General features: G+C 43.1%; 1 protein-coding gene and 1 pseudogene across 1 annotated transcript; one reads left to right on the forward strand and one right to left on the reverse strand.

Annotated features, from left to right (window-relative positions):
* Nucleotides 1-1823: 1823 nt before the first annotated feature.
* Nucleotides 1824-8178, reverse strand: mturn (maturin, neural progenitor differentiation regulator homolog (Xenopus)). The gene is made up of 3 exons (XM_030741614.1): nucleotides 7731-8178; nucleotides 3261-3383; nucleotides 1824-2263 (listed from the first exon to the last, which is right to left on the reverse strand). The coding sequence occupies exons 1-3, from the start codon at nucleotides 7887-7889 to the stop codon at nucleotides 2156-2158; spliced, it is 390 nt and encodes a 129-aa protein (XP_030597474.1). The 5' UTR covers nucleotides 7890-8178; the 3' UTR covers nucleotides 1824-2155.
* Nucleotides 8179-10552: 2374 nt separating this feature from the next.
* LOC115788456 (SH3 domain-binding protein 5-like) lies at nucleotides 10553-21871 on the forward strand (annotated as a pseudogene).
* The last annotated feature ends 1161 nt before the right edge of the window (nucleotides 21872-23032 follow it).

The following is a 23032-nucleotide window of genomic DNA, read 5'->3' on the forward strand; positions in this document are numbered from 1 at the left end:
TGTTCCGCACATCAGCTTGATGGCTGAAAAGGTGGTGACTAATCTATCAGTAACCTTTACTAAAGAAATGGTGTCTTGCACTATGTCCTCAAAACCGATTATAGGTATACCTCTAGAAATGCCTTCAAAAGGTCGCTTAGCATGCTTGTAGTATTTTTTTTTAAGTACTCAGAAAAATTAATGTGTATGTATGATGGGAATTTTAAATACTAGGGCTATTATTGTGAAAAGCCGTTGTAGTTTGTCGCTGATAGGCAGTTTTTGTCGATAATAAAACCGTAATCTGTGAAATACAAAAAGCTGTCACTGAATAAAGAGCGCAATCGTTACAAAAACTTCAAATTATCGAAAAGCCACCTCTGCGACGCCTTCACGCCTTCCATGCTTTTAATCTGAATACTCAAACCGTCGCTTCCTGTAAGTGGCCCTTTTCAGTCTCTTTTTTTTTTTAAGGGTGAATTTTTTATTTATTTTTTGAACAGCCTTTATTTTCAGTCTCCAGCTGAAGGCGGTCCTGAGGGGCCGTGTGACGTCAGCCCCAGTAACCCCAGCAGGCCTTTGGCACAGCAGCAGGTCACCAGTCCACTCTGTGGTATGAAATACCCCCCATGTTTGGCACTTTGTCTTCCATTAACTTGTGTCCTTTGAGATGTAAAAAAATAAGACAAATGACAACAACAACAACAAAAATCTGCTTGGGACACTGTTCACACAGTTTATTGACCAATTTCACACACATGAGGACAAACGGAAGTTACACTGAAGAACACCCAGGCAACAAAAAGACTAACCTGTACAAGCCAAAGTAAATAGAAAAAAAAAAGGTCTGAAAGAGTCGTGCATGTGGATCTAGTGGTTGAAGGCAGCGGTGGGTGGGTGGGCGAGTGGGTGAATGGGGCGGGCGGCCTGAAGCGTTGCAGTGCATCAGATGTGACACTACAATACTGAGGTCAGAAATAACAAGGCTAAGCTGAGGGTGGCTAAACAACAAATTCCCCCTCCCTGTGATACCACTCAGGGGTTTAGTTGTGCCGTTATTACATTTATGATTATTAGAAACCTCCAAATAAGTTAAAAACAACACAGGCAGGAGAGAGGCTGGCAAGCTTTAAAGAAGGTACCTCCTCAGATTGTGCTGAGAAAAGAGGGCGAACTGTGAACCACCAACAACCAGGAAGACTACAGGATACAAGAACTGGTGGTGGGGACCCAGTCTGGGGAAGGGCTTAGCTGCAGCATGGGCCTTTGCTGTGATGGTCATACCATGAACACTGAATAAAACATCCTCATAAAGTGACTCATAAGTCTCTGAGGTGTGTTGCGTTGGGAACATTAACAAACACACCTCTGGGGAAAAAAATGTTCCATGCTACTGTAAAGCTGCACACTTTGACTTCCACATGAGGAGCGATTGTGTAAAATGTCTTTAAACTGTTTCCTATATGACTTCTCTAAGTGTGCGTTTAACACAGGAAAGGTTGAGAGCCGTTACATGTCCTCACTCAGTACCACCCCCCCCCCCACCCCCCCCCAAAAAAGTGGTGGAAAATTTACTTGCTAGGACTCGCCTCTTTACGTCACCCCATTTGCCTCATGTTCCCACAAACCGTTTTCACCCCTTCATGTGTCAGGTAGAGAAAGCAGGCTATCTGCAACATTCATCTCCCCGGGAGTGTGTGTGTGTGTGTGTGTGTGTGTGTATGTGGGGGCGGGGGGGGGGGGGGGGGGGGCAATCTGACTGTATTCCTGCCTAAGAAAGCCAGCTGAAGCTGATGTTATATTGCTGTGCAGTGGAACTTTAACTAATCAGGTGGTGAATGATTAAGATACTTGCATTGTACATGGCTACAGCTCACCTAGCCCCAAAATGTACGTGTAAGTGTGTTTATTTTATTTACTTGTTTGCTTGTTTGCTTGGGGGGGTTTAAAAAAGTTCAACAGCGTGCACTCCTTGGGAAGCAAAGCCACTGAGACATTCAAGAACATGGCGGTGCATTTTTTTCTTTTCTTTTTCTTTTTTTTCTTTTTTTTTTTTTTAAAGCAAGATCACTTTAAGTATGTATGAAGGTTTGTCATCAAGTGATTGGGCTAATGTGTTGAGGCCTGGGGCTTTGGAGCAGCTCTAGCCCCAGCTTGAGCTTCTCCTCTGGGATTATCACTGCTGGCTGACCCCCATCTGCTGGTGGTCGGGCCCGGGTTCTCCCTCCATGTCAGCGTGGTAATGCTCAAAACTGTCGTCTTCTATATCTGGGAGACCCAGCAGCTAACAGACAGAGAGAGAGAGAGAGAGAGAGAGAGGGGGAAAGCAGTGTTAAATGGTGAAGTGTCCTGGTGTTGTCTCTCATTTTTTGGTGTCTAACGTGAAAGTCGTTTAATGACGTTTTGTTTACCAGTAAATGTAGGTTCGGTGCCTTTTAGAGGAAGCCGTTATGTTAATGGTTTAGTTCTCGCTCTTCCATCTAATAAAAATCCTTTCAATTCTGCTCAATTATTCCCTAATTCACCACTGAAAACACAGCTTTCAGTTAAAGAGTTATATGATATGATAGCCTGAACGTGTCTGTGCAGTTACAGGATGGAGGCAGGAAGCTTGGTTTAGCATAAAGACTGGAAACAGTGAAAACAGCAAGCCCGACTGTCAGTTAAATCTATTTTCTAACTAAATATTTTAGTTTAGTTTTTTTCTTGCTTACCTTGAACTACTTAATGCTTATTTCTGCTGTGTAATTTACTCTCATCTAAACTTGGCTCCAAATATTGCAGAATCCAGAGAGGACGTTGGTGAGGTTTCATGATTGTATTGTACTGTAATATTCTGAATCCTTGATTATTCTATTGCAACTATCAGTACTCCATCAAGTAACATATATTTTTGTATTTTTGTCTTTTATAAACTGATTGCTACTTTTGACTCTCTTACATTTTATTGCTATTTACCAAAAATCCTTCAGAATAACATTTTGGGAAATAAGGCCATTCCTCTTATTCCTGACAGACAGGAATATTCCACAAACTCAAATAAGGCCTTAATTCATAGTCTACATCCTGCTCATGGTTTGTATCCTTAAGTGATAAGCAAGGCGACAGTGAAATATCTGATTTCTGAGTCTGCTTTGATGTGATGTTTTTGAGAGAGAACAGAATATGTCAGGGCTACAAAAGAGGCAGCAAGAAGAGCTCACAGTGCTGCGGCTGATGCAGCATGCTGGAGGGAAAAAAAAGTGAAATGCGACTCCAGGAACATCGCTTCGTCTCCTTACAGGCCTGAAGGACGTGAAGACTTTCTCCAGCACCTCAAGCAGAGTCTTCTTCCCGCAGGAGGAGATGTAGTCCTGGGCCAGCTGGAGGAAGGGAAGGCAGTCCTCGCTCTCGCTCCACACATGCTGCACACAGGAGAACACACAGATTCTGAAAATCTTTTTCGTGGACAAAGGAAAACGTGCAAACATTGCCTACATCACACAAAAAGTGTGATCAGGCAATGTATGCATTTTAAACACAGCAGTGCACATGGCTCACTTCCTCCACTGGTGCAGCCTCATGTGGGCAATACACAACTTAATTAATGGATAAGTAAGCAAAGCTGAGTCACAGGAAATGCAACACAGAAAAAAACAGAGCAATGCAATTAAACCTGATAAAGAGGTATTGTCATGATCTTATTGCTGATACATAGTCTGTTGTTTTAATCTTTACTGTTTCTTCTGCTTTTTTCCTACTTTATTTTGAATTTTAGTTCCTCTCACTGCTTCAATAATGTTGAGGTCCGGGCTCTGGGGAGGCCAATCCATGACTGATAGTGTTCATGTGTGTGTTTCTCTATCCAGGTATGCTTTTACTGCTTTGGCAGTGTGTTTGGATCATTGTCATGCTGAAGAATGAAGCAGTTGCTAATCAGACACATTCCACTTTCCTGGTATTGCACAGCGGATCCAAATCTGATGAAAGTGCCATCAATTTTGGCAAGATCTCCAACACCACCGGCTGAAGTGCAGCTCCAAACCATGACAGAGCCTCCACCATGCATTACAGGTGGCTGTAGACACTCACTGTTGGACCAAAAATCAACAAAAATTTCAAATTTGGATTCATGATGCCATCAGACCTGCTGCCACTGATTTTCAGTCCAGCTCTTGGGTAATGTGGATACCTCAGCCCTTTCTCCCTGTTTAATTTCCTTAAGGATGGCTTCTTGAGAGCCACCTCTCATTTCTGATGAGGCTTCGGCGAATAGTAGCTGGATCGACTGAGGGGCCACATGTATGTCTCAGGTCTTTCCTGGATTTTTTTCCTGTTTCTCAAGGACATGACTTTCAGATACTGTTCATCTTCTGCAGATAGTTTTTGGGTCTGACACTTCTTTTGTCCTTCACTTGTCCAGTTTTCTCAAATATTTTAATAACATACTTCACGCTGTGCCGAGATATGCCAGGTTATCAGTTAATAGCTCTTCGGGAATCATGTTATTGGTTCAAAAATATTATTTTATGCCTGTCAAACTGTGATACTGTTGGCATGTTTCATAGATTCAACTAAAGAAATGGGACAGGTGACTGGTAACAAAGTGTCTAAAGATACAATTTAAAACTGGTTCTTTGCTAAGTTGTGTGTTATGTGTAGACACAACACCGCTTAATCCCTTGAGTTGGGTCCCTTTGTTATGCTTGATGCTTGATTCATGTGTATTTTAAGTAAAAATGCACATATGAATCTCAGAAATGGAAATTAGAGTGTTTATGGTGAGCATTCAGTGATGGTCCATTATCACCATGACTGGTATATCAGGTATACAAGCTCTACTTTGATTAAAACAAGCTTCCTTGTGAGTACACATTGCCGGCCACCTCAAAGCCATTACGGGAATTGTTATATAAGCACTGCCGGCTTGGAAAGCCCATTGGAGCTGATCCATTTTGTTTATTTTTTATTTTTATTGTTTAATTGGAGTCCAAAGGCCATAGTGTTAAGTTATGTATTAGACAATGCAATTAGGGGAGCAGAGTCAAATGTGCAGAATGACATGGCAAAAAAAAAAAAAAGTAACAGATGTAAAACAAAAAGTTATTTTATACCTAGTTGTGAGGGTTTTTTTTTTGGTTGGTCAATGTAGCATTTGAATCCTTGAAACAATGATCATCAATAATTCATTATTTGTTGATTAGTCCCTTAAAATCTCATCAAGACTATCTTAATGTCATCACTGCTGATGAATCTGTAAAAATCCAAGGTAAGAGCTTTCAGAGTTGAGTAAGAGTCATGTGAAAAGGTGGGAAAATTTAAATACAGTGTTACAAACTGTGCTGACAACAGGCTCCTCGGCTCTGCCTGTTCTGGGAATGCAGCTCCACTTTGACCCCGCTGGACGGGCTCTCATGTGAGCGCGTGTCTCCACTGACTCCACCGCCCAGCCCAGCTGTGTGCGTGACTTTCTAATTGATCGTGCAGCAGCTATAAGTCCGATAAGCAGAGGCATCTTCAGAGTCACACGGCAAATTCAATTGTTCTTGTTTTTCAGCAGCTGAACACTACATCAGGTGATGTGGATTACTAAAAATAAAAACTTTTGTATCAATCCCAGAGGGAAATTAAAGAGATGGGATGGGAAAATAACGATGAGGCTGCTATATCTTTGTTATGGTGCAGCTATAGGTGACAAGTTGATGCCCTGCACGCGCTCATTAAAAAAAAAAAAAGAAAAAAAAAAGAAAAATCTGGCAAGGATTATGTGTGTGAGAGAGGGAGAGAGAGCGAGAGACAAACAGCATGTGAGACGTCCTGCTGATAATATTGATCGCAGGAGAGTAACTAGATCTCAAGAGTCCTGCAGAGAGACAGAAAGTTATTCAAGCTTATTTAAATGTGCACAGCAGAGCACACAGAGAGCTGTGTGTGTGTGTGTGTGTGTGTGTGTGTGTGTGTGTGTGTGTGAGAGAGAGAGAGAGAGAGAGAGAGGGCTGCAGCAGTTGGCGTGCACCGGATTAAAAAGCTGTAGAAAACTGAGAGTTGAGAGAGAGAGAGAGAGAGAGGGAGGGGAAAAAAGGAAGTCGCTGCTAACAGACATCAAGTCACAAGATGTATTTAAGCACCTGCATCTTGTGTGTGACTATGTAATTGATTGTGCAGCGGCTATAAATTCCACTGTTTTTCATTTGCAGCTGTGGAAAACTCCCTGCTCTAATGCTGCTCTCCTGTCTGCAGGACAGTCCAGACGATGCCTGTAAACACACAAAGCAGGCACGGACTGTGTGACATAATGTGTTATTGACCGAGCAGACGCCCTGGCTCCTGGGTCATCACCATCTGCTCCCCGCCCTGTTGGCCCCTGTCACTGAGCAGGAGGAGGGAGGAGGGCGGGCCTGGCCTCTGGGGCTTTGGGACTCATAACACCACCACTGCAGCACACTGATATATGATACAGCTATGCTTCAAGACAGCGTGTGGCTGATCACAGCAGCGCCGAAGCTACAAAGACACTGAGCTCACAGCATAGCTGTAGTGCAGTATGGTTCGAGTTTTATGGGTTTTTTAGCAGGGGTGTCTCCAAGATTTATTAAATGGGGTGGCACGGGGTCCAAACCAGTGGTGGTTACCCCTAAAAATATGGCAATTGATTTGAACCACAATATTTAACTATGAGGAAATGGAACTAAATAAAGTGTGTTAGAAGAAAAAGAAAACCTCTTCATCCTTCAGCAGTAGTCAGGGGACTGAACCCCTTTGAGGCATATGAGGGGACTCCATTTAAAAAAAAAAGACTTAAAAATGTATTGTTTTGCATCTATAACTAGCATTTTTATTGCTTGCATTTAGCATTATATAATAATGTTCACAAGGACACATTGAGGGGGACAGCCCTGTTTTTCCTTTAAAAAGGGGATCCAGGCACATTTGTCCCCCGGTCATTCCCGCTCATTTCAGGGAAAACAACAGCAAAATGAGAGGAATTAGTATTTCTTCAGTCACAGCTGTTTAGATTATCATGTAAGAAGATGAATTTAACATAACAGCCACATAACAATTGTAAGAAATAAAATGTGAACTGTAATAATAATGATAATAACACATTTAAGTTGTGCACGCATTTCAAGACACTCAAGGTCACCTTACAGAGTAAAAATAACAGGCAGAATTTACTGTGTCTAGACAAACGTTTCTAATAAGAGTGGGGCTTAACCTGAAAACTAGCAGTAATAATTCTTTCAAAATAAACGCACATGTCAGTGGACGAACTGGGGGGAAAGTTTCTCACTGGTGTGGCCGATGCAAGATTTTTGCATTGGTGGCAGCAAGCACTGGCCTTTATGAGTGTAAATTAATAAAAAATAGTGTAATAAAATTGCCATCAATGAGAAAGCAAAAACATTAGCAATAAATATAGCTTTTATTTTATGTCTAATTCAGTAGACTATTCTGTGTTGTAAAATTGACATGATAAAGATGGCTTTTATTCTGAAAGTTACAAGCCTTGTCTGGTGCCTGGCTGGTGGTTCAGATGGTCATCGGAGTTGATTATGCTGCAGGAATAAGCGACATATATACTTTGGACGAGGGGGGCGGGGGTGGGGGTGCACCTAAATTGAAATGACATCATCCCTTCCTCTCTTCTCCCACATCCATGAGCTAGAAAACCGGGACCAAGCGGGACAAGCTCAACTCCAGCCAAACCTCGACACACCTACAAGAGCACACGCAGCTCACACAGAGATGAGGCCCTGCAGAGGCTCACTTACAAAAGTGTCGGTGCCGCCGGGACATAACACGTAGAAGGAGACGCCGGGCTCTGCGTAAAAGTCCAGCCGCCTCTCGTCGTCTTCCTCGGCGAATATGAGGTCGAAAGGGTTACCGGAGCACCACTTCTCCGCCGCCTCCACCAGATGCTTGAACTCCATCCTCCGTTATCCGGTCTGCGGTGTCCCTGGTGTTTCTGTCTCTTCGGCCGTCGCGGCGATGATGCTCAAGACACAAATAGGCCTAACAGCTGATTTGCCAGCAGCATCAGCAGCCTCCACTACCGCATCTCCCTCAGTGCACCTTCTGCATGGTCCGGGAATAAAGATAACGCTGTTGGCGCACACAGCCTAGCGGGGTTTGGCGTTCATCCGTGCTCAAAGTCCCATTCCTCTCTTCCTCCTCACGTTATGAAACCAGCCCGTCGGTCGCATACATGCATACGCAGGAGGACGCTGGAAAAAACGCGATGACGAATAGTGAAGCCGGGCAGCCGTCCATAACAGAGACGCTATAAGCCTAACCCCAACTTTCTCACTGCTGGCTCAGTAGAATAACATCGCCATGGACCCAAACCTGCCCACATCATTCGGGAGCACAGGGAACTGATATAATCTAACTGTGCAGCGCGCAATAGCCTAGAAATCCTGTCATAGCTCCATATGGGAAGAGTATGAGGTCATTACATATTAATGGGCCAGTGCTGCCATGACATATTTACCGTTTTTTAGTGTGCAAGGAACCACAAAAGCACATCCCTTACGAACATTCACTATGGTTTCCTATCATTTTTATGCAGTAACCCTGATTTTTCCATGGTAAAAACATGGTATCGCTGCATCGCTTCCCACTTGTGACTGAAAGCAGGTGCAGCGAAATGCGTGCAAGTGCAATGCAAGTGACCAAATAGGGTCAGTTATGACATTTATATGCCAACTGTGTATGCTGGATCATAAAAATCATGAAAATAGCTCATCTGATACTGACTCATTTTTTGCATAGAAATTATTAAACCATAATTATCACATCTGAACATTTCACACTGTCTGTCATAGACAAAGGGAACTCAAATAGAGCCACGAAGTAAATGACCATTTAAAAGTCACCTTCCAGGTAAGCATTGCTCTTGCTATAATAATGAACGGAAATAACCACTATATCAGCTTCACTGGTAGCCTTAACAAATGTAAAATATTTCCATAAAAACTACCCCCATTTCTTCTTTCTCTTTACTGTTGACCCCTAAAAACTGTAATGGCATTCAGCCCACACTGTACTGGGAAAACCCTCTGCTACATAAACACTCTGTCTACAGTGTTTACAAGAACCCAGCCCGCTGCCATTACTGCTCCTCCAGCCTGACACTGCCTGCTGTCCGGAGTCCTCACCACCAGAGGGCGGTGAAGCCCTTGAAAACCATAAGCTGTGCCTCCCATGCCGAGCTCCGCCAAGCTGTAAAGCGTCCAAGAGGAAGTTTCTTCAAAATAAAAGAATCATATTTGGGAACGTCGGTAGATTTTGATCAAAATCAGTTCATATTCATTTTGAAATTGCAATTCCAGGCTGTTATCACCACATCGCTCTATGTGTGATCACTGCTAATCTTTTTGTTCACCTAGGCTTTAGTCACTAATGCTTAATAAATCGATGATGAATAAGAAAATCTACATATTCACTGATTAATTAAAATTTCAGCATGTGAATGCATCTGTGAGTTTTTAATGGTCAAATGGACTTAGCTGTGGCTTGAAAAAATAAATATACAATAAATATACATGGAAATAAATGAAAGAATAGATTAAATAAATGACAGTGTAAGTTTAAAAATGTCTTCCTCTGTTTTGAATGTTAATCCGTGTATGTCATGGTATTTGTTCTGGTTGCTGTTGTTCCATTCCCTGCATAAATTATTTTTAATAAACATAATTCAGATGATGGATGTAACCCAATAATATAGGGCTAATATTGGATAGAGTACTGTTAGTCCAGCACCAGTGGATTAGAGACCATGGATAGGAGCAGTGGGAATATAACTTCCCAAACTGAGTCAAGTACTTTTAATGAAGTACAGACTTAATATGCTTGTACTTGTAAACATCCCTCTAGTCATGACCATTAATGAGAGGGGGGGGACCTAATCTAACTATGGATGCAAGTAATGTACTTTGTACGCTGTACCATTTAGTGTCTTGGTTATTTGCTATTTTGCAGATAAACTGCATTAATAAATTAACATTAAACATTATGCATTAGTTAATCAATAATTATGATCCAATAACATCACGCATGTGATTCTGAGAAGTGCCATTCGTACGTTTATCGTTACTTTATCAGGTATCTTGTTTATGTGACTTGTACAGTAGTATTATAACTCTAAAGTTAAACGTCTAAATAGTGTTTTCCATTCTTCAGAACAATCATCCAACAAACAGTCTGTTTAAACTACTGTACAGCTTCACGTTTAAGATAATAAATCTGTGATAGGACGCAGGGCGGAACATGAGCCTAAACATCAGGAGCTGCTTTTATTTTGAACGTCCCAACCGGAAGTAGTCTTATCAGTCGTTGGAATAGTTTAATACTTTCTTCCTTCACAGCTTGTCCGCTGTGGCTCCGTGAGGTTGCGGTCCTCTGTAGCGCGGGTGACCGGGCTCCTCTGCCCTTTAAACACACTAACTCCTTTAAAAATGGCAACCATGCGACGCGCTCCGCGTAAAGGTTAGAGGATCCCTGCTGGACGCCCCTGTGCTGTTCAGCACCCCCGGGGTCACGTTTGCGCCGAAGACCCTCATTTCGTTACCAGAAATTTTCAGAAATCCCGAGAATGGAGCGAAATGGGAATACCTGCGAGGATGAGCTGCAGGGCGCTGATGAGGAAGAAGAAGTGGATCCCAGAATCCAGGTGAGATGGGGTTTGGAAATCGACTCAAAATGTGGTTAACAGTGAAGTGACACCGGGTTAAAAAGTGTCATGTGGTGTGTGTGTGTGTGTGTGTGTGTGTGTGTGTGTGTGTGTGTGTGTGTGTGTGTGTGTGTGTGTGTGTGTAACAATTTATTGACTGTATACAAAATGTCCTACTGAGAACTGCAAGTTGAATAATTTGGTTAACACAAGTCACAGCCAGTGTGATTTAATCACAGTCCTCCCTCTCTCTCTGTGTGTGTGTGTGTGTGTGTGTGTGTGTGTGTGTGTGTGTGTGTGTGTGTGTGTGTGTGTGTGTGTGTGTGTGTGTGTGTGTTTTGGCCTGTTTTCTGTAAACAGGGAGAACTGGAGAAGCTGAACCAGGCTACAGATGACATTAACCGCTGGGAGAGTGAGCTGGAGGTAAGACCAACCACAAACACTGTTGTCATTGGCGTTATTGCCCTGCGTTGCTGGGGTAAACACTGCGAGCAGAGTGTAAGCTGAGCTCTAACACCCACTCAACAGTCACTGACTTTCACGTTTCAGACTTTAAATATTATTTTTTTTAACTCTAAATTGGTGTGAAATGCTGTCAGTGCTGCAACATAGTTCATCTCACTTCCAGTAAACTGTCAGGGGTTTGCGTAGCAACAATGCCACTGTTTTAAAACAGAAAGCTTTCAAAAGATGGAAAACTACTAAATGTGTCTGTGGGAATACGTGGAAAATCTGAAGCGGGAACGGTCCCTCCCTCTATGTAATTCTGCTCATTATAAAGTCTTAGTGCAGCTGTGGTTTTAAACACAGTAGTGGAATGGTTATTGAAACTCCACTACTGCCCTGTAGCACTCACAGGCTTCATTCACAAACACAAATCAGACACGTTACAGAGGAATAAAGGATATAAAGTCAAGCGAGGACGGCACACGGAAAGGGCTGCTTCAGTTCAGATGTGTGCTAGTTGGGTTACTGTTCTGCAAAACTAAAAACATTCCAGAGTGAGGCCGCATTTTTTTTTTTCCTTCCTGAAAGTAGGCCTCTTCTGTTTCCCATTAGCCCTGCGCTCACATCCAAACCCAACAAACCACAGCTGGAATGGACGTATCACCAGAAAGAGAGATAGAGTGAGAGAGAACTTAGAGAATTTTCCTGTAATCCATGTTTTCCAGCTGAATTCTGGATATTTCTTTTCCTTTTTTTGCCTTTTGGAAAGCTCGGGGGAAGGGGGGGGGGGGGGGGGGTCCCACAGCCTTGCCAGTGTTTTTAAGAAACAGCAGTGTGAGTTGGGTGATTGATATAAATACATGAGCAAACAGAAGATGAAACATAGATGCATCAGGAGGCAAAACGAAAGCAAAGGAATGTGGAAGGAGCTGCTGGCAGGCTTTTTCTGCATTCTGGAGTTGATTTAAAATGATGTACGGTAGATTCAGAGGATTCAGTGAGGCCGGGCAAGGAGGTTGAATCCATGCTCAGACTCTGCCTGCAAGCACAACGCTAAACCTCTTCTACGTCTGACAGATATGAGACCGTGTCCGCACCAGTGGGTGCCATCATGAACCTCCTATAGAAACTAAACACATTTTTATATTCTAATCTTTATTATGAAGTGATAAATAAGTCTTTATTATTGTGCCAGGGGATTCCCTGTGAGCCAGATGGCTCGAAAAACTCAGGCATTTCAACTCATGGCTCTGTATGATGTCACTGAAATAAGGTATGCCTCATCTCAGGTGCGCAGCCCAGGTTTTGATCCACCATGTAATACCATCTGGAAAGCATCTGACTGGCAACAGCTTCAGCATGATAATGATCTCAAACACACTGTCAATGCAGTAAAAGCATATCTGGATAGAAAAACACACAGTCCCCCCCCCCAGAGTCTGAACCTAAACGCAGGCAGCCAAAGAAGAGCTTTGAATGTCCTCCAAGAAGCCTGGAGAACTACTCCTGAACTTTAAAGCTAATTCATACATTTAGTACTTCTAGGCTGGACTATTGTAATTCATTATTATTATCAGGCTGTCCTAAAAGCTCCCTGAAAAGCCTTCAGCTGATCCAAAGTGCTGCAGCAAGAGTACTGACAGTGACTAGAAAGAGAGAGCATATTCCTCCCATATTGGCTTCTCTTTATTGGCTCCCTGTTAAATCCAGAATCCTTCTTCTGTTATGCCATATCTTAAATAATCAGGCCCCATCTTATCTTAAAGACCTCATGGTACCATATTACCCCAATAAAGCACTTGGTTCTTAGACTGCTGGCTTACTCGTGGCTCTCTCGTGACAGATGGCTCCCCCTTCTTCCTGTTAAAAGGGAGTTTTTCCTTCCCACTGTCGCCAAGTGCTTGCTCATAGGGGGTCGTCTGATTGTTGGGGTTTTCTCTGCATTATTGTAGGGTCTTTACCGTACAATATAAAACCCTGTGATGCAACTGTTGTGATTTGGCGCTATATTAATAAAATTGAATTGAATTGAACTACTGAAAGAAATGACAAGAAAGCTGCCTCAGAGCGTTCAGGCTGTGCTGAAGAATGAAGGTGGTCATACCCAGGGCTTAAAGTAGAATTTGGCAGGTGGGGGGAACCCCAGGTGCCAATGTAGCGGTGCAGCGTGGAAAAAAAAAGGTGACTCAAAGTAGAAATGAGTCACCTAAAGAGTTCTGTTCTGATCTCTGGTAAATTTGGGTTCTACGTGTGCAGGCTGTGATCAGCTGACCTACAGCTACTGCGGTTCTGAGGTTTACTGCTCTTTGTGGATTTACAAGAAAGCTGCCTCAGAAAGTTCAGGCTGTGCTGAAGAACAAAGGTGGTCACGCCTAATATTGACTTTCAGGCTTGTTAGAATGATTCAAACTCTTTTTTTTTGCCTTGTATGCTGTTTGCTAATGTTTCAATAACTCGCTGCACTATTTCCCACTTTTCTAGCAAAATATAAAGAAATGACAGGCTCAAGACTTTTGCACAGCACTGTTTTCAATTGTTTACACTAAGTCTTGAATTCATTTGATCTAACCTATTTTTTTACATTTGACATTTGAAGGTGTTAACACAACATATTTGTGTATGTTCACGCACAGTTACAACACTATTTTCCGCACAGTATGTGAGACCAGTCGCTCGCTCACAGGGTTTACCTTGTGGATTCCGTGCTGCGTCACACGTCACTGCAGATACAGGACGTAGGAAATGTGATGATGTCACAGGAAGTGTGTTTCCTGTAGCACCCTCTCCCTCTCCCCTCTTTAACCTCGCTTTTATGCCGATGTCTGCTCCATGAACAGGATGCAGCTGTTGCTGCCGTTTAAGCCTCTGCTTTGCAAATTACAGCATATACAGACACACAAAAGCAGCTATACAATTGCACACGGATATTGGGCCCTTCAGTAATGCTTCATCATTACTCGCGCACGTTCACTAGGTCACCATCAAAGACTATATGTAAGGCTCCTCAACAACAATGGGAGCAAACACACCCACTGGAGTGTTATATTGCATGTATATGAGTATGGATAACGGGGGCAGCAGGACATGTTCACAGTGAGCCATGCACAATGTGCTCACATTTTACCATGTCCAGCCTGGAGCAGCCTCATAGTGTGACTTGATAAGTTCCTGTGCTCATTTCTGAGCGTTTGTGTGTGCAGGACTTCCGTCAGAGGTTCCGCGCGGTGCTCGTGGAGGCAACAGTTAAACTGGACGAGCAGGTGAAGAAGATTGGGAGAGCCGTGGATGACTCCAAACCCTACTGGGAGGCCCGCAAAGTGGCAAGACAGGTATATATATACACACACACACACATTAGCAAGAGAGAGCTGGAGTGACTCCTGAGGTCATCAGACAGAGAGTGTGAGGGCAGGCTTACTGAGGATTAGCGATGAGAAGTTTAAAGCGCGCCGCTTCTGTCTGCTTAAAGGGAGTAAAGTCACGTGATGTCTATGTTTAAACTCAGTCGCACTCCTCCATCTTAAGCCAGTGTCTCACACACACACGCACGCACGCACACACACACATACCACCTCTGCATGGAGAACAATCTGATAGCCTTGCAACATTTTGCATGACCTGACTTGTTTCTTTTTGCTGGATTGGGGAGGACTTGTCTTGTTTGCTCCATTGTTGCAAGTAGATACAAAGCAGTGCAAGTTACCCCAGAGCTTAGGAGGCTAAACCTGTGCTGCTCTCTCTCCGGTGGGTTGTCTCATTTACTGTCAAAGCCCGTGGAGGCTTCCAGAGTCCAGCACCCCTCCATCCTAGCCAACACAGGAGCTTATGAGTCATGCATCAGAAGGCTGACATTTGCATGTCAAACTGAAATAGACTGTGTACTTGTAAGTGTGTGTGTGTGTGTTTGTCCTTGCTTATCTCTGTTGTGCTATGACAGAATACCTGCCGGCAGCATCTGCTTCTGGCATTAACACGTGAGGGCTGCGGATTACTGAGGTTTTGAATTTTGATGGGACCTGCGTTCACGTGAAAGGATCAAAATCCCTCTTTCACTTGTGTGTGTGTGCGTGCGTGCGTGCATGCGTGTGTGTGTGTGTGTGTATTTATGTATGTGTGATTGGTTGGTTTAAATAGAGCAAAGCCGATAACGGCCTCCAGTTAAGCAGGCGTATTGTCTGGTTATGATTTATAGACAAATATTTAATATTTAATACATGACCTACTTTAAAGGGCTTCATGCTTGCCCTCGCTGACCCTCCATCCCAAACACACACACATTCACAATATTATAGCTACCCCCACCCATAAGCCAGTCTCATCCCCTCAAACCCCCCCTATGTTTTCCCCCTTACATTCCAACAGATCAGGGGGTGGTGTAGAGGAATTAGCCTGTACCGTCCTCTCTTTTGTCCTTTTTACCCAGCATTCTCTTCTGCACCACTGCCTGTCTGGCTGTCTGTGTCCACGCCCTTCACCCCACCCTTACCACATTCTGTTTTAGTCACCTTCCTCCACCTTCTGGCCCTCCAACCCTCTCACCCCTTGGAAACTGTAAATAGGATTTGTATTTAGAGAGACTGAGGCATTAGAAAGGTATTAAAAATGAGTCACAGTCACACACACATATGCACTCATAGCAGGATGATATAAGCAGTCGGGGTGCATATCACAGCCTGCCAGGGTTTTTCAGACCAAAAAAAAACCATATTGTTTGGTTCTAAGTGTCATGTGATGTGTGCTCTATGACATCAAGTTAATTAACTGATAACAAAGCTCAATATCTGCATGGTGTCAAAGGCTCAGCATGCTTTTATGCCATGAAGATAATGGCAAATTGTGTTCTCAAGCTTTGACACATTATTCACGAGGGTGCCAAAGACGCGTCCTCAGTCTTTTTTGCAAAGGGAAAGAAAAGGGAGAAACTCACATGACAGTGACTACACTCTGAGCTGACACTTGATGGAAGCATGAGAAAAGCTTCCCTGGCCGGGAAGTTCTGGTATTCCTGTGTCTCTCGTCTTCACCCCATCACAAAAAAAGATTGATGTTGTTTTAATGTTTCAGTTCCTTTTCTGTTTGTTCTTCTTGTTTTTGCCTCATTAAATATCCATACCCCTCCTTCTGTTTCCCTGCAACCTCTCTCCTCTCAGAGCCTGGGAAATGGGTCATGATGAGGGACAAAGAGGAAGGATTTATCTTTCCCAGTTTGTTAAGCTAACAGATTACAATGAGAAGCTGCTATCTTCCTCCTCTTTTCTCTCTCTCTTCACCTTTCACAGGCCTTAACAACGCTGGATAGCATATCTAACCACTGCAGTACCAAAGTATCACGACAGAAGATGCTGAAACTTTTGTATTTTCTATATTTTATGAGGCAAAGCAGACATCTGCTTGCTCACGTCACCACTGGAGGCTTTATCTTAAACATGGCTGACAGTAGCAGGGGTCATGTTGAAGGGGTTAACAAATTGTGTAACTACACTGACCTGTAGGGAGTCTGCAATGTTAAAGATGTTTAATGTGAAATGTGCTGCTACCAGGGACAAGGGCACAGAAAATCCCCACATTATGCAGTTCAGCTTAGTGCAATGGAGAGTTTTTGCCTCTATTGGCTAATACTACCAACAAATATTTTTTTGTAGTTCATTGATACCACTATTATCCACATTGTTTTCAGTCACAGAAAGTATTCTTTTTAACAAAAAATGTCTGAATAACACATCTTATGCTACTTTTTTAGTAAACAGCAGTCAGTAAACATGCAAAGAGAGGAACTAGCTGGTGGGGAACACAGACTGTATAAAAAAGATGGCTGTAGCTTATGGCTCTGAAAAAGAAGCCAATGCAGAAATATAAAAATAAGCCTGTATCTTTTTAATAGTCCGCAGAGGGCGACTCTACTGAGTTCTATTTGTGTAGAAGTCTCTTGGAAAATGTCTCTCGCTACCTTTCTCTGTGACTTCAGTAAACTCTATTCTGACATGTTTATGCTCTCAGTTGCTAGTTTCAGGTCTTACTGAACAAAACATGGTCCTTATTACAGTCAGAAAGGATGTCAAACCAGGGTATGGTTTAATGGCTACTTCAATTGTTCATTTACAGTTTATGGTGAAAACATGTAGCTACTGGCAACTAAGTAGTTAGCTACCTCCTTCAAGAGTTGGTAGAGACCCAACGCAAACATACGAGACACAACACTAAATAATTGCCCAACAAGTACAGATGTTGCGTGGTGTGAAGGAGGCCAAAAAAGAATGCAGATGTAAATACTTATTTGCTAAAGTATCAAAGGCACAGATTGTGTAAAAGTCACCAACTTGCTGCTGATTCAGTGGCTGCAGAGTTCCACACCTGCCATTAACCGGCAGGCCGAGCAGCTCCTGTGTAGGTGGCCTGGTTCTTTTGTCCATATGGTGTATAGTGACAGTAACTTTGGTGTTACTGTGTTACATTTCAGCTCTACAATAGACAATAAAAATAACTATTTTCACCATTTCTATAATAAAAATACCAGTTTAGGCTTTAATGTGTAGGCTATGTGTTAGAAATGACATCCTTGACATCATCTCAGCAGGATAATAATCACATACCACACTGCATGCATTTCAACTTCAGTTTAGGTTTCTTCTCTGTCTGCAACTATTTTTGGAAAACACTGGTACAGAAACTGCACTTGGATTTCAAAGAATAGACATTTAAAACTTTGAATGCTAGTGTTACCATGAATGCATGGCTTTATTTCTTAGTTTAAAATGAACCATTTAGTTTAAACAATCATCTATTGAAAACACTTAAAGCTATAAACACAAACTAGACGAGCAGGTTTGGTTCCATTGTAGTGGACAGTCAATACAAGCAAAAGAGTCAGAAAAGCACAAGGAGCACACTGACAGACAGGCAGGATGAAATATGTCCCTTTAAACTGTTGCCTTGCTCATAATGTACTTTTAAAATGCTAATCAGCTGAAGTACTGTTTCTGTGGAGAGTTTGGTGATTTATGCAAATATAAAATGCATCAGACTGTTTGTCTACTTTAACTTATTTGTCTTAAAATGACCATCTTCAAGGCGTGCAGCAGAAAAAGGAAGTTGTTTAATGTAATAACATAATCAATATGTGTGGAATACATGAGCATGTATAAGAGCTTTTGTAAATTCTTTTTACTGTTGCTTTTTCCTTAAGCAAGTTTTTATGAACAAAAAGGCCACATTTCTCTGATTCTTTTTTTTGTAGTCTTTTGCAAAGAAGTCCAGTTGGAGTTACTGTAACGCCTTCATGTTGGTATTCAGCCAATACAATGACCTTGGAGTTATGCCTATCTGAGTGGAGAGAGTGGGTCCAAATATGTTCAGTGTGATGAGAATAACCCTCCTATTGACTGCGACTGTGGGCAGGAAGAGCCCACTGACTGTGTCAGATTTCCTCAGTGACAAAGATTCTGTTTGTCTATTGGATCAAGGCTCAGTTGTCTTTCTGTATGAGTGTTGGCCTCTTTGGCTGCCATAACGAATCAGCCATGGTTCTTAATGAGAAAATATAGGTTATAGATTAAACACACAGGCAGCGCAAAGACTCCTGCTTCAATCAATGTAAGAATAATTACTGGGTGAATTTCCTGTTTCATAACCACATATGGAATTTTAAGCAGTTTTTCACTGTCACAGTGCTATGATTTAAAGGGGATCTGTTATGCTGTTCCTTAATTTCCTTACTTTCTGTCATACTTATACTGTTGCTGTGGTGGACACTCATAGTAAACATGGTTAACATGGTCTCAGCAAGCTCTGTTTCAGATAAATTTTTCTAGTCTTGGCTCTTATGATGTCATATAAAGAGGATATTCCTAATATGGTCATCTCGGGCACAGAGCTCTGGCTCAAAGACTGTATTCAAAAGATGGAAGCAGCTACTGTGACATCACCCACTGATTAGTGAAGTCCTGTTGTGAAGCCTCGGCCCAAATGTTTTGAAACTGGACAAGATGAGATGCGGGTGCATCCAACTGTGAAACTGTGGGACTCTGCACGCTTATTGGCTAATGTTTTGTGATTGACAGATCATTAGCCAATGAGCATGCCCTGAATTAGCCTTCCTCCCGGAAGGAATCTCCAGCTACTGGCCAAAGGGAAGAAAACGGCAGGGTTAAGGCATTCATGCACTGGCTTCATTTTTAAGACCCAGATATTTTGTCCATTTTTATATACAACTTTGGGTATACAGCTCTTCAAACCTTTTGTTTGTTAGGGGCAGCCAATCAGAAGAAAGCCGGCTTAAAGGAAGGGGGAAAGGAGCTGAAACAGCTTCTTTCAGATTGCACCGAGGCCCAGTAGAAGATAAATGAGCATTATTTTGAACTGTGAACCAAGCCAACGTACTCTAGTAGAGAAAAACATGGAGCTGGCAATGAGTGTAGCAGGTCATATTCTTCACACTCATTAGTTGTCAGAAGTAAGTGAAATCTGAAGCAGTAATGTTTACCACCTGAATGCTGAATTGTATTTTCAGGGGGAACATTTGGTTACCAGTCTGATTTCACAAGTTTGACTGCTGGTTCTCCTTTTCTGAAATCCAGGCCCAGATTGAAGACCAAAAGGCCACTCAGGAATTCCAGCGGTCAGTTGAGATCCTGCGGGCAGCCAAGGAGACCATCGCTCTGGCTGAGGAGAGGCTGCTCGAGGAGGACACCCGCCAGTTTGACTCCGCCTGGCAGGAAATGCTTAACCATGCCACACAAAGAGTAAGTATATAAAGCAGCACAGCCAAAACAATCCATCCTCACAAGCGGTTAAACGTTACGCTGCTTTTCCTCCCTCTCGTTTCAGGTGATGGAGGCAGAGCAGGAGAGAACACGCACTGAAGCAGAGCACAAAAAAACAGCAGCCAACTACAATTCCTGCATGAGCCACATGAGGCAGTTAGAGAAGAAACTTAAACGCTCCATCAACAAATCTAGGTCTGTGCTTGTGTTTTGGGAAATGTCGCCCATGAGATTCCCACTGCTTGAACTTCTTATGTGAGTGTGGTTTTGTGCAAGAAAGGGGAGCGACATTTCTGTAACCTGATGAAGTCCAGATGTTTTGCGTGTTGGTTGTGTAATGCTGGGTTGTGCTCCCTCTGTAAGAGTTATGGAATGTGACTGCACACAGAGGAGGGTTATTCTTCTTGCTGGCAAAATTTTTCTCTTCCCCCCCCTCACTTTTTTCTTTTTCTTCTCCCCCTGCAGACCGTATTTTGATCTCAAAGCAAAGTATTACCTACAGCTGGAGGTATTTATCATCTACTCATAAACTCCAAGGAGTAACATGAGCAGTATTAAATTCATATGTATTCATTTTATTATGAGGTATCTGCAATTGAGAAACTCCAATTGATTTCTCATAGCAATTAAAGCGACATGTGGACGAGCTTCAGGCCAAAGTTGTGGTTGCCAAAGCAGAGTACCGCACAGCACTACGCAACCTGGAGAGCATCTCAGAGGAGATCCACGCCCAGCGGCGCTCCCTCGCCATGGGTACCAGGGAGCGAGGCGTTGGAGCGGAGGGAGACGGCGGTAACGATGACATCGCCAACTTCAAAATGGAATCAGATGGTCTGTCGAGTGAGTACGACCAACACTCGGAGATCAGCAGTCACCCACCTCATCGACCCACATTATCATTTCTTTCTTTTTATTGAGTCATTGTATCTGTGTGTCTGCATGTTTAAAGCTCATATCTGTGTGTGCGTGTGTGTGTGTGTGTGTGTGTGTTTCAGTGGTGTCAGTATCAATTGACGACGAGGGCAGTCACAATAGCAGCTCAGAGGAGGAGACCGACTCGCGCTCCACCTCTTCGCCCCAAGCAGTCCCCTCTTCTCCTTCCACCTCCGCTTCCACCCTCGTCAACATGCCCCGCCCTTACCCGTCCTCCTCGCTCTACACCCCCTCCTCCTATCTCTCCTTCTCTCCCTCTTCCTCCATCCTATCCTCCTCCTGCCCTGATGGCCTGGACGAAGCGAGCCCCTGTAGCTCTCATGACCCTGACTCAGTGTGCAGTTCTGGGCACGCCTCACCTCTCCTAGGCCCTCGCAGCCAGTGCAGCGGAGCGTCCTCTCCGGACTGCGACCAGGAGAGAGGTGTGTGTCCCGCTGACCACTGATGTGAAAGTGGATCCATTTTGTAGTGGAGCACTGAGGAAGTTTCCTGACAAAAAAAAGTGAAATTAGTGACTGAGGAATTAGGCATCAAAAGTAAAGGACTCTTAATTTAGAAAAAAAAAATGGCTGCTTCACCATATTTGTTAACTTTTGTCTCATTTTATCTATTTTATAAGCTGTTCACAAATTTATTCTATGGCAGTAAATCTTTATTTTTGAAGCTGATTATATGTTTTGTCTTAAAAGTAACTCTACCTGAAATTATTGAATAAATTGTGCTTCTTTTAACAAAAAAGTATCAGATTGAAGAACAGCTGCCTCATATTTTTATCTAGGCAGGAAAATCCTATATAGGATAAAAAAAAATGGATTTCCCTGATTTAATTTAACCTGTTCTTGCTCTTTTTTCCTGTTTGTTTTCCAGGTGACAGAGCAGAGGGAGCAGAGGCAACACTAGAGACCGGTCTGAACAAGCTAACTTTAACTGTAGCACAAGAACAAGATGAGGACTCTGGCGAGACCCCCGTTACATTAACCCTGAAATCTCATCTGCCACCTCCGCCGCATCCATTTTGCTCCTCAGCACCGCGTAATGAGCGTCCGTCGTAGCGTTAAAAACGCTCACCGTGCTCGGCTTTAAACCTCAGAATGGATTCACCGGCAGAAAACACAGAGCAGAGCAGAGCAGAGCGCCCGCCAAAAGGAGTGAGACAGCAAGCTGCACGCCCGCATGAAGTTATGGCTCATTTGTTATGTTGTCTAAACATCGCCGCGCAGCGCTGTCATATGGGAGGTGCTACATGCAGTGTATTTAACATCATTCACTGCAAACAAATGAAATTAGGCACAGATGACTCTGTTTCACACTTGTGCTATTAGAGTTAGCCTCATTGACGGGGCTACATTTCCCCTGAACCCCCTGACTTCCTGCTCTGTGTTTGCTTGAAGACCGTGTTCTTCTTAGTTTGTGCCAAAAGATCTCTTCGTGTTGTACAACAGTGTGACAAAGTTCCCGTCCAGTTGTGGAAGCTGTCAGTGATTTCAGTTGTGTTGTAACTTGCCCACAAGTATGCAGTGATATATCCAAAGCAACAACGTAAACTTTAATTGATGTTAACATGCTACTGTTGACACCAGTATCATACATTTCATTATTGTGAACAGCGAGCCTCTTAAGTGGGACCTGATATGCTCATTTCTTACTCCATATTTCTATTCTGGGACTAGAGTTAGAGTAGCTTTGCCTGATTCACAGTTCAGATACCGGGCCTTGGAGCAGCCCCTCAGTTCATCCTCATTTTTACCTGCCTTTGCCCTCCTTTTAAGACAGCTTTTATTTATTTTTTTTTGATTGGCTGCCACAGAACAAACAGTTTGTGGGTCTAAAGGGAAATCTCCTTTCTGTGACATCATAAAGATCTGAACCAAGAAAAAACTGTCTTAAATGGAGCGCTTGAAGTCGTCTGAAGCCTGAGCTTTTGGTTCGTGGCTATTACTTGTACTTAAGCTGACTTCATTATTTGAAACTTTGGCCATATTCATCCCACCACTGTAACAGTATATGTGACATAAAACAAGGAAAAGTGTAATGGGTCCCCGTTAACTGAGGGTCAAAATGGGACAAAGACGAGACGAGGATTACGTCTCGTACTGCCGCTGTTTTTGAACCTCTCCCTTCTACTCCCGTTAATTCCAAATGAGGAACGACGGCATCAACTCTGGAGAGCAGATGAGCCTTGAGTGCAGGCAGCGCTCCGAACACTAAACTAAAGAGACTTTTGAGACATAAATGGTCTTCCATTTGGATTTATGAGTGAGTG

Source organism: Archocentrus centrarchus, chromosome 11, assembly GCF_007364275.1.
Source record: "Archocentrus centrarchus isolate MPI-CPG fArcCen1 chromosome 11, fArcCen1, whole genome shotgun sequence".
Taxonomy (NCBI): Eukaryota; Metazoa; Chordata; class Actinopteri; order Cichliformes; family Cichlidae; genus Archocentrus; species Archocentrus centrarchus.

Bases quoted from the DNA above. Each gene is read 5' to 3' on its own strand.
- mturn (XM_030741614.1), bottom strand. From the start codon at position 7,889: ATGGAGTTCAAGCATCTGGTGGAGGCGGCGGAGAAGTGGTGCTCCGGT. The intron at 3,384-7,730 runs GTAAGTGAGCCT...TCCTGTGTGCAG, and splicing joins CCGGCGGCACCGACACTTTT to CATGTGTGGAGCGAGAGCGA. The intron at 2,264-3,260 runs GTAAGGAGACGA...TCTGTCTGTTAG, and splicing joins TCTTCACGTCCTTCAGGCCT to CTGCTGGGTCTCCCAGATAT.